Here is an 18545-nt window from a genome sequence, read left to right on the forward strand (position 1 = left end):
GCTCTAGTCACCGTGCCTGCTCCAGCTGCCCCTGTTCCTGCTCCAAGAACTATGTTTGGCCCCAGGCCCCGTGTTTCTAGGCCTGCCCTGAGGCCTCCTGACCTCGCCCCCAGAACTTTGCCCAGGCTGGCTCCACAAACTATCCCACAGACATTAGCCAGTCCTGGGCACCCATCTGTGTTTGTCCCTATAACTCTCCCTGTCATGGTCCCCGTGTCTGTCTGTGTTCCTGTACATGTCCCTGGTGGTTTTTCCGTTCCTGTCCCTATCACCGTGTTTGTGTCGGTCCCAGTGAGTGTATTCGTCCCGGTTCCCTCGTCCTGTTTTGTCCAGTCCCAGTCTGTCGCCCAGGTCCCAGTCCAGTCCAACGTCCAATCTCTGTGCCCAGTGTCTTGTCTAATGTCCAGTCTCCTGTCCTGTCCAGTTTCCAGTCTCCATTTGTATCTAGTGTTCAGCCCTGTGTCCAGTCCCCTGTTCAGCCCTGTGTCCAGTCTCCAGTCCAGTCCCAATCTTTATTTGTGCCCAATGTCCAGTCTTCGTTCCCTGTCCAGTCCCCAGTCCAGTCTTCGTTCCCTGTCCAGTCCCCAGTCCATTCTCCATCTCCCGTCCAGTCTCCTTTCTCTGTCCAGTCTGTTTCACATTTTTTCCCCCCGCCCAAGTCTCCGTTTCTATTCCAAGTCCCATCTTCTGTCCAGCCTCCTCTCTTGTGTTCTCTGTCCTAGTCTAGTCTTGTGTTCTTGTTCTTTGTTTTCTACCCTCTCCTGACCGGCCCCTGGGGGTTTGTTTTTTTTCACGCCCCAGGAGTTGCGTGTTAAGTGGGGAGTTCTGTCACGTCTTTGCCCTGTTTCCTGTCTGTGTATGAACCCCATGTGACCCGTACTCCTCTGTGTTGTTCCCCTGTAATTTTTCCACGTACCTGTGTTCATTTGTAACTCCGCCCCTTAGTCCCAGGTGTTTCCTGTATCCCGTTTGTGTCCACCACTATTAATAGTCCGTGTTTCCTTTCTCGTGTGTATTAAATTTGTGTGTATTTTGCGTTTGCGTCTGCCACCTCGTCCTTCCTGCACCCTACCTGACACCCAGTCGTTCCTTAAGATCTAACACCTCCAATCTTCTTATCATAATGTTCCTTTTATTTTTAATTTTACTGTTTTTTTTTCTTTTCCTTTTTCCTTTTTTTGTTAGTGTTTTGATTGCCTTTTTCTATATTTATGAAAGGTGCTATATAAATAAAGTTTATTATTATTATTATTATTATTATTATTATTATTATTATTATAAATTAAGAGATCTCAGAAATGTGAAGGCAAATAAACCAAACATTAAGGTAACAAATGAGAGGAATGTGCAAAAAGTGTTGTAATTTCAATATGCTCAAACTGAAATATATATTAAAAATGAAAGTCATATAATTTCTTTATTCTAAACATCATGAATGACACTGTGTGTTCTTTAAGGCTATGCCAAAATGCTACAGTTTGCTTATGTGAGCATGGGTAATCTCTAGACTATTCACACAACGTTTTATAACTTAGTATAGTTTACAACCTTTAGAAGAAGAAGAATACAAAATAGAAGCAGAAAACAAAGACATGAACAAAGAAGAAGAAGAAAAAGGTGAAGAAGAAGATGAAAAAGAAGAAGAAGACAAAGAAGAAAAATAAGAAGACAAAAAAGAAGCTGAAGAAGACCAATAAGAAGACCAAGAAGATGAAGACAAAGAAAAAGTAGAAGATACATTCTGTTGACAGCCTTCTTTTTGGTAAAGGATTTTCCCCAAACTAATTACAACCTGTAGTCCTTCACACTGTGTAACATTATTATTAATACTTGTGAAAATAATATAAATATTACAGTAATTTACACTTAAAATACACTGTTTTTTTTAATAGAAAAAAGACTCTTCCTTGGAACACTTGGAAGCAGTTTAGATAATCTTTTCAAGTTATTGTTTGAACTTGTCTGTATTCTACAGTTTTCCTTTGTTGATGGATCTCTACAGCACTAATATCATTCTGTGGGTGGCAGAATACAAAACATGGGGGCAGATCTGAAAAATTACATCAGGAGTCTGAATCGTCACATCATGGTTTTTTATAAATAATGTTTATCAGTTCTGAACATCTTTTTAATTAGAATTGTTTTCTTCATCAGGTTTGATATTTGCTAAATAATATGTAGTTGCTTACAGAATGGCTTAACTGAGTTCAAATACTAACTGATCATATGTACAACACTTAAAATATATTATCATCATTATAATGAAAATCATTTAAAACATATAGTTTCATCATTTCAATTCATTTGATTTTGTTTTTGTGTGCATAAAATCACTGCAACACAATAGTATTTCCAATATGTGTATATCTTATGTATAAAGAAATAAATGTATAATGTACTAAATTTGAAGCTACAATATTATAAGACACACACCCATGACAATATATATAAAATACGATTTCTTTTTATATATATATATATATACAATATATACAATATATATATTGTGACCTATATTGTAACAACTGCAATACATGCTAAAAATAACATAAAAAATAACTAATAAAACAAACTTATAGCAGTAAAAATCCTGTAGGAAAAATTAAAACTAAGAGGGTCTTGATTAAAAAATGATACAAGCTGAAAAAAAAAACTATTAATTGTAGAATAAAAGCATATGTAAAAGCTAACTTGACACCCTGTATTTCCTCTGTAAGTTTTAAAAGTAAGCATTTTAGCTCTTAAAAAGAATTTAGCTATTATCTGTAATCACAGCGAACTACTATTCTGAATCCTGCCAGAAGCAGCTTCACTTGAATGTGATGAGGTAGTCTGGGTAGGCCTGGCAGTCGTGGAACACTACAAACATACTGGGCTTCTGCACATTGTCGACTACACTGTCATAACGGTCATTGGGGTCCTGAGTGGAGCGGGCAGGCGGAGTCTTCATGTCACTCTGACCCTGGGTATACTGACCCGTCAGGACGAGGGCAACAAACATGAGCTGAGTTCCATCTGCAGCAGGTTTGGAGTAAACGGGGTTGGAAGAGTAGCTGGCGTCCACTGCAAAGTACGTTCCAATACCAAATCTTGTAGCTGCAGGGCATTAAAATAGAGAGCATTAAAATTATGATCACCTGATGAGAACAAATACATTTCAATCAGTGTATTGTTTAATCAAAAGAAGCACACTTCTTGCTCATCTGGTGTTAAGAGTCAACTGAGGTGTTAGTGGCAAAAATCCCATTAGTAAAATAAAAAAAGCATCCACGCACTTTGATTGATGCAAAAGTCACTTTAACATACTTAAAAATATAATTTGTTTTATATAATCATACATTCGGAGAAAATCTCAAATAATCAGCTGTTACCATTTTGTCCAGCAAAACTGCGGTCAAAGTTATTCCTCTGTATAGATAAGCAGGCTTCCTCTGTGGTTCCATGATACAGAACTTTCTCTCCAGCCCCCACCAGATCTCCATTCTTATCCTGCAGCTGTTTCTTCCGAACTTCATAAGCGCGACGCAGATGTACATTCTGTATGCGCTGAATCTGTGGAAACAAACAGCAATTCATTGTATTCTATATTTACTGTCTGTTCTGCATCATAGTTGGTTAAATTTCATACAAACACTATGTACATGTTTCAAAGTTGACTCCGAATGAACATGTTATTACACATATACAGGAATTTTCATTTTCACTTTAAATAACTTTTTTTTCCCATTTGATACAGTTTTCTTTGATGTGGAAGGTGAGCTTAGTTCTGTCAGGTTACGCTGTAAAGATTAAAAAAAAAAATGGTTAAAGGTATTTGAGTTATTCATTTAGCTATTTTCATAAAAATATCAAGCTATTTAAACATGTTGAAGAACTTTATGTCCACAGAGTAATCATGAGATATGCCATAAACTCAACAAATAATTTGTGGAAGCATTTAATCAATGTGAATGCCAAAACAAAACTTGTGGTTAAAGACTCTATTATATACTAGAAAGTGCCCCAGTATCAGCTTAATTAGCAAAACTGCAAAAAAAAATCCCATTATAATTTTATTTAACTTTCTCAACACTGCCCATCATATTTGGGGCCAACATGGAATCTGTGGACAAGTGTTTCTGGGTCCCATACTGGCTTCACATAGACAAAGACTGAATACAGTGTACCTTGAGCACTGCTTTCTGGACTGTCCTCTTGAAGTCCATTTTCACCCTGTTGTACTCAGCAGAGCTGGGGTGCAGAGTGACCACTTCTAGGGCCTCCCCTGACCTCATGCTGTCCCAGTAAAGAGGAAAAGTGAAATCTGACACACAGAGACAAAGTGACATTAATTATTTCTGCCAAATACAGGGTGTTTTATTTACATAGTAAATACAGAGTGTATTTCTGAATAATTAATATGGACTAATACGGATTAAAATGCAAGACTGCACCTGAAAGGTTCTCCAGTCGTTTAAGCTTGCACACCAGGCCTGGAGTGTCCATAGATGTGGCCTCCATTCTTATCAGGTTTACTTTCCACTTCTGTCCCTGTGCTTCCAGAACCCCTCGAGAAATGTTCTTGTTCTCTAGCTGGTGATTGGCCTCTTTGGGCAGCCTCTCCCAGACACCCCACGTTCCCAGAATGCACCAGTTGACACGGGTAAAGACAAGGTCCTGTTCTCTCTCTTGTACCTACAGAGTGCATATAAGCATGTTCAGTCTATCCACAAACTGAGACTATGGGAATAATGATATGTTTAGGCCGTATCAATTTTGTTCAGTAAATCACATATATTAGAATAAATACAAAAGTAGTGATTTTTAATTACTGCATTCATCTCCAAGCAACTCTAAAACTACCCTAGTATCGAGTCTGGTAATAATTATAGTTACCATCATATCAACACCTGATTTGTTAAATCAGAGTTTAATCATGTTAAATGTGGTTCGATGTGGAATTAAATACAACCACTGGGGAGCTAGCTAGGGGGCATCTAGGAGAAATCTGGAACCCATGCCTGTTTATATCACAGGATATGAACTACTTTCTGAACAATTCTTAAAAATTCTTGTTACTTTGTACTGTATTAATATTTATTTCAAGTATGTTACACATGTTCAAACAGTGGTGTGCAGTGAGGCCCTTCTAACCCTTCAGACAAGGGGTGACAATAAATGCATGTAAATAATTACATAATTTTTAATCAGGAAATATATGTCATAGCTATTGTAAGTGTAAGATTTTTATTAACTAAAATTAAAAACAGCAACTAATTCAAAGCATTAGTCATTAGTTGCTATAGGACTCTTATCTGACTGACAGTGGTTTTAACCAATCAAAGCTTTTTTTTAAATGGCTTCTGCCCCCACATGACTACGTGTCCCTTCTCCTGATTTTGAGAAGGGTGTAGTAATGAGTCTATTAGCGAAGTCGAGGCAAGTCAACCAATCAGATTCATGATTTTAACTATGGGGGCGGGGCCATGGCTGTGTAACCCCTTCTCATCGCTGTGGCGAAGGTGCTATGCGTTGCTTAGTCATAAACGGAGCTCGTGCTGGATTAATTCAATAGTTAGCGAACTATCACGGAATTGCGTCTGAAAATAAGACAGATATTGTGTCATATCATATTAAAAGGGCTTTTTAAAGGCTGTCCGTCAATGTGCAACTAATTCACAATAATAGGCGGCCTGACTGGTGAGTTTTTGTGTGTACCTAATGTTTTGGCTGCCCTGTTGTACTGTAGACATACAAATGTGATCTTTGTTGAATGCCTGTACTTGTAGGCAAATTAAGCATTTATTGTTGGGTCTATTGTATACTTTTGTAGTTTGTAGCTGTATTTGTGGGCTGTTGATGTGTACTAAGCTCATATAACTAAGTCAAGAGAGATAATATGTAGTTATTGTAATATTTATCTATGTGTCGGTCTGCCGCGGTGGGTTGGGGGGGGGGGGGGGGGGTGTATGGGGGGTGGTTGCAGAAGGGGTACCCAATATATTCACTGCACGCCACTGTGTTCAAATAATAATGTGGTGTTTCAGGCAGTAACACTCTTGTTGCTGGGATAAATGGTTTAGACTAATGTCCTTAGGTGCCTAAAACTTGTAATTAGTTGTGCAGTAACTACTGAGAAAGCAATACAGACTGGATGAGCTAATCTGAGGACACAGGTGGGAGTAAAGGAAAAATGCCAGGTAGCATTTAAATTATTCATTTCTATTGCATTCCATACCTGTCTAACAAGAGCTCCTTGCACCAGTCGGTTAAATTGAATAACTCCATTATTAAGGCCTCTTACTGTAAGTCTATCTGGGCTTTGCTGGTCTATTTCTACACCTAGGAAATCTGCATTATTGCTAATGAGGTCAATTTCTTCTTGGCCAAGGTGTTTGAGCTCCTCTGTAGTGAATGACTGAGTCGAGCACTCTTTGTCATAAGCCTGCTGAAGTTCCAGACAAGCATCTGAGACATTCTGGGCAGATTGGCCAACGACAAGAAATTCAGCTGTGCTCCTCTGTTGGACTGGCAGGGATTGAACAAGGGAGCTCATATCTAAGGACAAACTGGATGAACTGCGTCCTCTACTGGCAGTCCTGAGAGGTGCAGCAGACACAGCAGCTAAGAAAAAAAAAATGTGTTAGCATTTAGTTTTACAACTGGGTAATCATTCACTATGTTTTATTGGCCAATTTATACATGACAAAATTCTCACCTGTCACTTGTGTAAATGTACTGAAGAGCTGCTTTGCCATCGATTTGAACTCCAAGAAAACATGAATTTTCAGTAAAACAATACGAATAGTTTTGAGATGTTTGAAGTTAGCACCTATCGTAGCATCCTTCACTCCTTGGAGAATGGACTGAGCCACAAGGCGTGCATCAAGGCCTCCTTTGCCTGCATGACAAAACAGGGTTTAGAGATTTTTACAGAATTCTTGCAATGTTGAGCTGATGAACATTCTAGTGTTGTAAATTACATTTCCGAAGGTGGTTCAGCCTTTTAAGAAGCATATAATTAAATTAGGTTTAATTTAACTAAAAATCTCAGTGTTCTCAAGTCTCACATGCCACACATGGTTTTTCTCACACTTGCCAATTCATTGGCTGTGTATTATAATGTACTCTCGTTGAGCCAATCAGAATATAAATCGCTCTGTTGTCAGGCAGACCTAGTCAAAGAGGGTGGAGTTTCAGCCAGAGTGTCAGGTGCGAAGAACTGTACGATTCAAAAGTTCTGAAACACACGTTGGTGAACAACTGAAGGAGAACGGCGGCAGAATTCAGTTTACAAAATTGTTCAAAATGTTTTTGTTAAAAATATTGTCTGTAGAATTTTTTTTGGGGATTCTACCATGGCTGTTGTTAAGACCCCCAAATTGTGCATGTGAAAGACTTTTTCTAGAATGTCTTTACTGATTACAAAATATAATACAAAGTACTATAAAAGCAAAATAGCTAGAACAAGAAATTGTAAAAACTAGTGATGGATTATATTAGTTTATTGTTTTTTACACAAATTATAATGAATTTGATGTCTTTATTGTAATATTACAAAAAACAGAAGCTGTAATATATAATGTTTATATTCTTTTTCAAAGTTCATTATGTAATCCTGTTATATCTGATAAGTTGGATTACTTACCGGCACATATAGCAGGAATGGCCACTGATTTGTAACATAATTGTTCACATTTAGACACAATGTCTCGTGCAAGTCCTTTGATAATATCTGCATCCTTCTCTCCACACACATGCATGATCATCTTACAGGGGAAGTTTCCAGGTTGGGTGGTCAAGATCTGTCCTTTGTTTACTTTAGCTAGAAATGCAGAAAAAGTATACAGAAACTTTAATATTGTACCAACATCTATTATCAAACTAAGCAGTAGTGACACTATCAAAGCAAATATTTAATGGGCGAGGCATTTAAATTTCTTCTCAAAACTCACTGTTCTCACAACATGTTTGATTTACCAGCCTTTCATACCACCCATGTCAATATTGGCCCCAATACTGATACAGTATCTGATAGGTCCCATCTCTAGTAAAACTATTCAAAACAATTGTGCATCAGTAACTGCATACTTTTTGCAATTTGTAGCTCATTCATAGCCATTCTAATGCAAAAAAAAAAACATGAAATGAATCTGAACCAATTGCAAGTTTCATTAGTCTTTCTTACCTCCTGTAAGCTGAGCCTGGACTGCCGGTCCAGCAACAGTCAAGATGTCACTGCACACATCTGGAATTGTTTTTAAATCAATAAACATTTTATAGGTTCAACAATCCTTTATATGACAAACTATAACAACGATGATGTATAATGTAAATCTGCACCTGTCTGAAAGTCACTGAAATCTGTGGTGTTTACAACAGCATCTGTCGTCTCGTTGCTGATGTCACCATACACCAGATGAAGCTGGCATTTTCCCACTCCAATGATGATTTCATCAATTTCTGAACTTAAAGACTGAAAGACAGCTGTGGAAGCAAATGAAGAAATTAGTTAAAGGAACATGTGCTGGAAAAGATGATATATATATATACAGTGGCGTGCAGTGAATATAGTGGGTACCCCTTCTGCAACCACCCCCTATACCCCCCCACCCCGCCGCTGGCCGACCAACACATAGATAAATATTACAATAACTACATATTCTCTGTCTTGATTTAGTTATATTAACTTAATACAACAGCCCACAAATACAGCTACAAACAAAAGTATACAATAGACCCAACAATAAATGCTTAATTTGCCTACAAGTACAACCGTTCAACAAAGATCACTCATTTGTATGTCTACAGTTCACCAGAGCAGCCAAAACATTAGGTACACACAAAAACTCACCAGTCAGGCGGCCTATTATTGTGATTTAGTTGTACATTGAAGGACAGCCTTTAAAAAGGCCTTTTAATATGATATGACACAATATTTGTCTCATTTGCAGCCGCAATTCCATGATAGTTCACTAACTATTAAATGAATCCAGCATGGATTTAGTTAATTTATAAAATAAGTTCTTACACTTACAAAAGCTATGATATATATTTCCTGTTTATAAATTATGTAATTATTTACATGTATTTATTGTCACCCCTCACTGCACACCACTGATATATGTAACAGAGAGGGAGTAAATGGGCTGGACCTATGTGCAAGCTCCACCCGTTGCCTTCAGGACCCAAATGAGAGTTGCACTGTTTCCTGTATCCCAGTCAGAGTGGTGTTTTGTGTGCGTGAACGCCAATTAAGTGAGTAGTTAATTAAAATATGTTCCTGAATAACACTTAGTAGATGTAATTAAGCTAGAGTTGAAAGTTTTTGTTGTGAATTTATGCATACAATGAATGTTGTTTTTGTTGTTGTTAGCAATTAGCGATTAGCCGCTAGCGCCTAGCGCTTAGCAATTAGCATCATGTTAATGTGAAAGTGATGTTTTTTTGTTATTTACAGCCACACACTTACACCAACTCAAGTTTATGTTCTGTAACTGCTTTGAATTACCAGTAAAGTGAAGAAAGACAAATTCTTGCCTCACTCCTGTGCTTTGACTTGCACCCCAGAGTGAATGACACTAGTTTTGAACCCAGTGTATATACAGTCTACAAGAATATCTCCAATAGTGACCCTAAACAAATGCACTTACCTTGCCCAGAAGAATCCACCATTTGTCCACTTAGCCCTGTGCTGACTGCTTGGAAGATCTAGCAAAAATTCACCAATATATTGAGTGTGTACAGTGGATTGAAGGTATTTTATAGAAAATTAAGTGCAAATACTAGAGTGAGACTACAACATATATAAAAGGGAAAAGTACATTCACTATGTGTAGGCACTAAGAATGTTTCTGTATGATCAGCTGACCTCTTCAGAATCAGAGTATTTAGGCATTAAAGCAATGCGTATGGTCCTGAGTGATCCAGTAAATCCAGTACGACCAAATGTGCCAATGACCTCTGTCAGAATACGGGTAGCTTCTTTTATGGGTACTGACATCGCTGGTCCAGGACCAATAACTGGCATAGCAACAGAGTCCCAACCCTGCTGCTCACAAAGTGCCAAAGCTCGTTCCAGACCATCTCGTAGTGCCTGTGGAACAACATGAGGGTCCCCTATTAAACAATATTTTACATTTTCTCTACACAAAGACAACTGATATTACATATTAACAAACTGTCAGGACTTCCTTTATAGTATACAGTGTATATGATGCTCTGAGTGCCTATAGAGGAAGAACACAGGATGCATGATTTCAGGAGTTCCTATATAGAACACAATGTATAATGTATATAATGCCAGGAGATCCTAAACAAACCACCATATATATATATATATATATAACAAAAACAAATAAACAAGTAAACAAAGAAACAAACCAGAACAAACGAGAGATTATAATAATAAACAAACCAAACAGGGCAGGGAAATATATATAGGGAATAAACTAATAAACACAAAGCAGGGGTATATACAAGGAGCTAGGGAACATGGAAATAAACAAGAAACTAGAAACATAAACAAGAGATAAACACAGAAACTAAGACGCGTATAACAGAGGCTATGAAACACTGAGATTAACTATGAAACAAAGAGAGAGACGAAAAGAAAGGTGAAGGTGCAAAGACCGACGAAGACAAAGTGCCACAGGAGATCTATAAATAGGAACAGGAAACAATGAACACCTGGGGAAGGGCGGAGCTACAAATGAGACACGTGGTGGAAAACTACCGAGACAGGAGACACAGAGGACAAGGCTAGGACGTGACAGATTTTAGCTAATTACATTGTTTTGTGTTATGTTTTACCTTTTCACTGTCGTTTGTGGTTCCACTCCAAGGTACGCACTCAATAAAAAACACCTTCTTGCACCCCAGTGGAGTCCCATCTACCTCCAGCACCTCTCCAGCAGCAATTGTGTTTGTTCTTTTTGCAGCATCAAAATTGCTTTTTAGTCGCTGTCCAGCTTTGTCCAACAAGCACATTCCTACTTTGGTTGACGTAAGATTTGAGTTCAACATGGGAGCAACAAGTACATCAACCTGTTCCAGAGCAATTAACAATGTTATTTAGGTTTTTGTGTAAGGGTAAGGAATATGATAAACATCATTTTACTGATGAGAGTAGCTTTCACAAAACTAACATTTCTGTTCCAGTGTAATTGATATTTACTACAACATGACAAATTCATGATGTGTGACTGTTGTTTGGTAATCTTGTGTTTTATGTATATCACTAAATATCACTAAATATTGTACTTAAATGTAAAAAATAATTGTTAGCAAACCTGCTGTCCTTCAAGACCTCCGAATACAATTTCAAGAGCCACAGATGAATCTACATGACTTCCTTGAGGGCTAGAGACAAATGTATGTAGATTAGGGAGGCTTTTCCATGCTGTGTTGCTGATTGGTGCTGCTCTAGTTGGTATGTTGCTCAAAAGTACTATCACAACCTGATAGGAATTCTGCAGTAATGACTGGGTTTTCCCTTGGAAGAACTGCAAAACGCCTGGTCCATTCACTATGACTTTCTTTGAGGTAAGGCCTCCAAATGCTGAAGTCAATGTTGTCTTCAGGTCTCTTACTTGACAACGTGGTCCTGAGAGTCTGATGCAGGGAGCAGGTGAGCGTGTAGCCACTAGAGTTACATTGTCTGAGTTCACACCTAGAAGTGGCAAAAGCTCAGAGAAATAATCTACCATTTCTGGTAGAGGTAGAGGCAAAGAGTCATGGCAGGTTGCTTGGTTTTCCTTGTAGTCCTGTATGATTTTCTTTAATTTGCTAACTTCATTGCTGTATCCCACTACTTGCACCTTAATCCTGGGATCAGCACGTGTTCCTGGTTGATAAATTAACTCCACATTAGTGCTTCCTTGATTAGCTTCTTGTAAGGCTTGATTCAAAGATTCTTTCAGAGAGTCTATTCCAGGTGAATTAGCTTCAGTTCCCTCTAGTGGCACTGACTCCATGCACAGGTCCCTCTGCACTGCAGCCGCTGCTTCCTGAAGAGCCCCAGTGGACAGGCTCATTAGAACCAGGTCTGAATTTCTGGTCTCAAACAGAACTGGACTGCGTAGACTCTGTTGGAATCGCACCTGGAACTTTTGTATAGCACCACTTGATGACAAGAATGTTGTGAGGGCTTGATGAAGATGAATCCTTTTCTCTTGAATTTGACTCAACAGCTCCTGAAGCTTTGACCCTGCAGCTTCAACTTGCTCCTTGGGACCTTTAAGAACAACAGAGCCAGGCCTGTCTTGTGCAATGTTGATCTCTGAAAAATTAGACTGTATTTCCAGCCTGAACTGCTCTTTCACAAGATCAAAATTTGCTTCAGACACAAGACACTCTTTACAGATCTGCTGTTGCAACTTCATGGCTTTTAGGAGCTTCTCCAGCTTCATAGGTTCTCCCACAATTACAACTACATCTTCTTCTCTATAGATTCCAAGGTCTTCTGTGGGTAAAAAGGGGTTCTGCTTGAGGGTCTTTAGGCTATCAGGGTTAACCTCAAAATAGATGTCATAGCGTAACTTTAGCTTAAAAAACACGTCCTCAACCTTTGCTTTCCATTTATCAAGGGCAATATCATCTTCACCAGACTTGACTTCATCCTTTACTACCACTACTTTCTCAGAGTCCAGGTCTAATTTAAAGGAGCAGTTTAGAGAGGAAAGGTGTTTCTCCAAGTCCAAGAATGCTTCTTTATTTTCTTTCAGGAATCGCAGAAGATAAGAATCCAATTCAAATATATTTTCCACTGGTTTACAACTTGAGGCTGTCTAAAACAAAAACAAAAGGGATTTCAGCCATTTATTGTACTTGTCCAATGACACTAATACAATTCCTTCTCAAGCATGCAATGAAAATTTCTAACCATTGACAAAAGACAAAAAAAAACTCAACATGCAGTTTTGTCTTCTTTTGGGGTAGTGTATTGTAGTGAGAGATGGTAAACATGGCTATATGATGCACTGAAATATATTTTGTGTTAACTTACTTTCAGAGGGGCACATAATTATACTAAGAAAAGCAGATGGTAATTGTTTTACCCACCATTTAGGGCATCTATCAGCTAGCCATCAGTGCCATCGTTTGCAGTGAATAAAAAAAGAATTTCAAATCACAAATCTGAGTTCTGTATCAAGTATGGAGGCCTGGTGGTGAGTGATTCAATGCTGCTTTTACTATGGAGCTACACACTGCTTCAACCTCTCTGGGGATCCATTGTAAATGAGAGTTTGTCACCCCTAGTAGTGATAAGAGGAACAATAGCCTCTCATAGCAGAGTTTCAATTCTGCATTTTTCATCAGGAAAATGCTCACACACAGACAGTTGCGGTGTTCCAAGAATGTCTCCACCAGATTGCAACACTTACTTTTACAAGCTGGTCACAATATTAATAGCCAAATAATAATTTATGGGATACAGCAGCTTCGAAAAACTACTTAACCTATATTATACAGGTATGAAGTGGTCCATCAAGGTACCAGAGCCTCCTTTTCATTTTTTTTTTTAAATTAGTGTATATTACTGTTAATGAAAGTAAAAAGTGAAAAGTTTTTAAGACTGTCTTAATATAACATTATAGCAATAACAAAATAAAGCATATGATATGAATTTAAACATGTCTTTGGGGAAAGGAAAGATGAAGAAAGTAAGTGTAGTCAAAGCTACTCAACAGAAACGAACAAAACAGCAAGGTATGTTAAGAAGTGCAACCCCCACTGCTACTATTTTTACTGTGTCCTCCTAACCACAGAATCTGACTTCCAAACATGCTTCAAGTTCCTTGACTAGAAGGTTAACCTTTTTTACTCTTATTTTGCTCCAGTTTTAGAAAATTCTGATGTACGTAACAAATAAAGTAGTCTGCTTGTGATATTTGCTGAAAATTTACATCATATTTAATTTTAAATCTTTGGAATGAGTATATATAAATAGATCTGTGAACTAGATCTGTGAAAAGTATTTCCTTTAAATCAGGTGGGGTTTTCAGTAAACACTAATGGTGAGAGACAGGGCAAATAGTAAATCAGCTGGTTCTGGTTGCACCACATTCCTCTTACCTGTTGACGTGACGCAGACTGTGCAAGACTGTTATGCTCTTGTATCTCATTGCAGCTTAAAGTGATTTGCAGATTTCTTTGTCTGGATAGCTGGATAGTATGATCCGTTTTTCTTAACACTTGTTTCTGGTCTGTAATTAAAATATATTGTTAAATATATTATACAGCTCAAAAAAATAATAATTAAGATACCGCTTTAGTTTCTGAATCGGTTTCTCTGATTTTGCTATTTATAGGTACATTGTTATTTTAATCTATAAACTACGGACAACTTCTGAATTCCAAACAAAATGATTGTCATTTAGAGCTTTTTTTGCAGAAAATAAGAAATGGCTTAAAAGATGCAGAGCTTTTAGAGCTCAAATAATGCAAAGAAAACAAGTTCATATTCATAAAGTTTTAGGAGTTTAGAAATCAATATTTGGTGGAATAACCCTGGTTTTTAATCACAGTTTTCATGTTTCTTGGCATGTCCTCCTCCACCAGTCTTACACACTGCTTTTGGATAGCTTTATGCCACTGCTGGTGCAAAAATTCAAGCAGTTCAGCTTTATTTGACAGCTTATGATTATCAATCTTCCTCTTGATTACATTTCAGATACTTTCAATTTGGTAAAATATCTTATGGTTTATTTATCATCAATTATTTATCATCTAGTAACAAAATCTTGTTTAATTTGTAACTTATATTCATTTACGCACCTGTTTCCTCCCTAAAGGCTATCCTGTAGAAGTTCTCGCTTATTTTCTTCACTTCTCCACATTCTCCTCCTCCAGAACGACGCCTAATCTGAAAGTACTGTTTGATCTTCCTCAGATCTTCCTCTGAGAGGTTACTTGCCTCAAAATACACAGCATACTGGTAGTCTGACATATTTTATAAAATGTAGTCTTCTGCTTTGAAAATGTAGCTTTGAATACTCCTCAACACTGAGGTGTTTTCTTCTTACAGCCCAGAAGAAACTGCGGATGTACACAAATTCCTTTCACTTTCAGTATAGCCCTTAAACCAACACTGCTCAGGTGTAGCTCAGGCAGGTCTGAGTAGTTTTATTAGCAGCTGTAAAATCATTTATTGGTGCTTTTCTTTTTTTCTAATCTGTTGCTTATTATGCTAAGATAAAAAGTCACATCATTCAATGCAGATTAAGATCATAGGCTCAACTATGGCTTGTATTCTGATGTTTACCATTTGCCTTTACCATAGTGCACTTTGTACACGGTCCCTTGGCTCTTAACATGGTCACAGGTGTATCTAGCATATGAAACCAATGAACCCAACTTCATATTAGTAGTTTTAAGTTTTAATCACTAGGTGTGAGTGAATGTTTTAATACTGTACATGTCCTAATATTGTATAATTACTGTAGTATAATCAATACCATATTGTTAATACTGTAAATGACTTAATCCAGCTGTGGAAAGTGGTGGAGATCCATAGCTACATATACAATACACATATATATTGCAAACAGTCACCCAGAGGTTTACTGTGTTCTTCAGAATTAAATGCTAAATGTATCTTGGGACAAAGATGTATTCGATCACATAGGGCACCTGCATGGCCACATAAATAGCTATTGTGCATATTAAAGCATTCTTCTGTAGATTTGGTAGAAACAGAGTTGCCAGGTTCACGGTTTTCTTGCCAAATTGGGCTTGTTTGAAAATCCAGTAGTGGGTGAAAATTAAGGGGTGGCGGGGTGCTAGAACTTTTTAAAAGCCTCTGGTGGTGTCTGTGCAATTTGTGTAATTAGTTCAAATTTCTGACCCTTTAAGGCTAAATTATAAAACAGGGGGTCATTTTTTTTCCCCTCCATTTGGCCTTGTCAAGAAAAAAAACAAATTTTCATTTTTTCTTCTTTTTCATTTCTGCCCCACAGGATCTACATTTCAGAAAAAAAACACTTTTTTTTCTTCTAAAAAAAGAACAAAATTGCTACAAAATGCAAAAAAAAAAAAAACATTTCCTGTATTTCTGATTGTAAGGGGCTAAAGTTTGCTTCAAATGTGTGAGAGACATATTTTGGGCTAGTTTAACCTTCTAAAGGGCGGGTTTTAGACTGACTTTGGGCTGGATATTTTTTGTTGGACCTGGCAACCCTGGGTGGAAAACAGCACTATTATCTATCCTGTGATTCTGATCTAAAGCTTTCCCATTTTCTTCAGCTTTGTACAGGTTCATCTTTGTCACAGACATTTCTCACCTAATATTTTTTTTTCTCCACCCTCTCACTAGTTCTCCTCCTTAGGAGTCCTCTTAGAGAAGATGAAGGAAGACACCAATAAATGTGAAGGCAACCATTGCCTCTTTTCCAGTAGCTGCTGATGCAGCATCACTGAGGAGCCAGTGCACTCAGAGGAAAACACAGTGGCCCAGCTCTGATACATCATTGGCTAACAGATGCCTGTTAACCAGCATTACACTAGAAGTGATGAGGAGGACGAGCACAATCTACCCACTCAGAGAGAGCATGGGCAATTGTGCTCTCTCAGACTCCAGCTGCTGATGGCAAGCAGCATGATTCATTTTTGTATATTATCAAAAAAAAAATTAGTGCACTGTACAGCCTATATAAATCACACAATTTACTAGCAATCTTCACTGTTTTTTAACACTGCTGTATGTCAGACAGTAGGTGGTGCTCACAGGCTTTGTCTTCTTACAGAAAAAAGCCTTGATGTGGAAACTGTGATGTTTACTGTGACCTTTAACTGTGATCACTATCTCTTTATGTTGATATGATGTGATTGGAGCAGACGAATGCAGGAAGTTAGTAAATAAGATATAAGATAAACAAGATATAAAATATTATAGAAAAAATAAATATTATTGAATAACTTGACCTCATGAGAGCAGTGCATGCAAAATAGCCCAAATATCTCAATCTTGATCCCTTTTACAAGGAAAAATGTCTGAAAAATTCACAAACAGGAAATGAAAGCTGTCTATACAAAATGTTTGAAAGCAGTGATAACTGCCAAAGAGGCGAAGTCTTATTCTAGGATTGACTGACACACTGTGTGTCAGCACAACAGGGTAATGTTGCAAAACCCTGATAAACTTTTTCATAAATCTTCAAAAAAATCATAAACCATCATCACCATTTCTTAATTTACTCTTATCTCCTCTGCATTATAAGAATCAATTTCATTCAACTAACAAACTACGTTTTGCCATAAAAAAATAGGTATTATCTATTTTTAACTTATTTTTATACTTATGTTATTTATGTAGCAATCAATATATTATTAGCTGTTTCATTTATTTGTATTTTACATTTTATATATTTTTAGAATTGTAATTTGAATTTTGTTTTACTATGTTTAAAAGGATCTTTATAAAAAAAGCTAAATTGTTTTCATTTTGTCACTCAGTCAAAGAGAAAAAAGAGAGAGAGAGAGAGAGAAACAGAGAGATTGTTTGTCACAGATATTGGTTCAGGAAGTGAAAAAACAGGATTGACCGGTACTCTCCTTTTCAAATAAGTTTCACTTTAACATGAATCAAAGAAAGTGTATTTCATTAGAAGTTTGAAAATAGATATGTTTCAGCTTGAGCCCTACAGTGCAAAAAAACAAATAAAACGTGTAGTTTACATTTGACGTTTTTCATTTTCTTTCTGGCCTTATCTGATACACATGTGAAAGAGCTGAATTTACTTAGCACCACAGTTCCAAAACAAACACACACATGCACTCAGTCAGAAAGAGAGCGAGAGGAGTGACAGATTCATTGTTATGGGTGGAGGATTTGGAAGAAATGCTTTTCAAAATGCTTTCACTCGAATACAAACCGAAGAAACTATTTTTCAACAGAACTTTCCAACTAAATGTACTTCCTCTTGAACCCAACGCTGCATAAATGTTAAAACAAAAATGCATTAAATTATTAGATTTAGAGAATTTTAGGTTTACTTCATTCATGTCACTGTGACTTCATAACTGATGTAAAAGAATACTCACCTTATGTCTACATGTTAAGTTAAGAATTCTAATGATTAAAACAGTACATGAAGTAAAATAATTCAGTTGTTTAGTGTACACTGGTGGTGACAAGAATCAGATTCAAACTTTTCTTGTATAAATTTTCTTTGTTTCTTGTACTTTGTTTTATTGATTTAAAACATTTAAATTAGTTTAGATTTCTTTATTTTTTACACATTTCTTTACCTTTCTTTCTTTTCTACAGTCAGTTATTAATTATATGTATTTTAACAGTAATTTCTGTAATTTTGCTTCTGTGGATGAATTTTCACTTTGTCATGTTTAAACATAAGGAATAAACTGGTAAATTTCTCTTAAAAGTCAAGTAGTTTTTGTTCCTTTTCATACAAACTTTTTGGTATTTCGGTGAGACGTATTCAGTATCATAATAACAAACAAGGAAATGTGCCCTGCATTACAGTAACATTCGATGCGGCCAGTTTAACAGATTTTAAATGATGTGGAATGTAAAAATGCACAGGTACAGCTTCTACATAATAATA

The 18545-nt window shown here is 37.0% G+C and overlaps 1 protein-coding gene across 1 annotated transcript; it reads right to left on the reverse strand.

The window, feature by feature from the left end:
* Nucleotides 1-2802: 2802 nt before the first annotated feature.
* LOC103042229 (protein mono-ADP-ribosyltransferase PARP14-like) lies at nt 2803-15005 on the reverse strand. Its single transcript, XM_049482935.1, has 15 exons — nt 14758-15005; nt 14056-14186; nt 11271-12767; nt 10792-11025; nt 9851-10075; nt 9633-9690; nt 8323-8466; nt 8168-8227; nt 7628-7804; nt 6698-6880; nt 6218-6603; nt 4434-4674; nt 4167-4303; nt 3372-3552; nt 2803-3096 (listed from the first exon to the last, which is right to left on the reverse strand). Exons 1-15 carry the CDS (start codon nt 14927-14929, stop codon nt 2810-2812), a joined length of 4113 nt encoding a protein of 1370 aa, XP_049338892.1. The 5' UTR covers nt 14930-15005; the 3' UTR covers nt 2803-2809.
* Nucleotides 15006-18545: the final 3540 nt, after the last annotated feature.

This window comes from Astyanax mexicanus, chromosome 8 (genome assembly GCF_023375975.1).
Source record: "Astyanax mexicanus isolate ESR-SI-001 chromosome 8, AstMex3_surface, whole genome shotgun sequence".
Classification (NCBI taxonomy): domain Eukaryota; kingdom Metazoa; phylum Chordata; class Actinopteri; order Characiformes; family Acestrorhamphidae; genus Astyanax; species Astyanax mexicanus.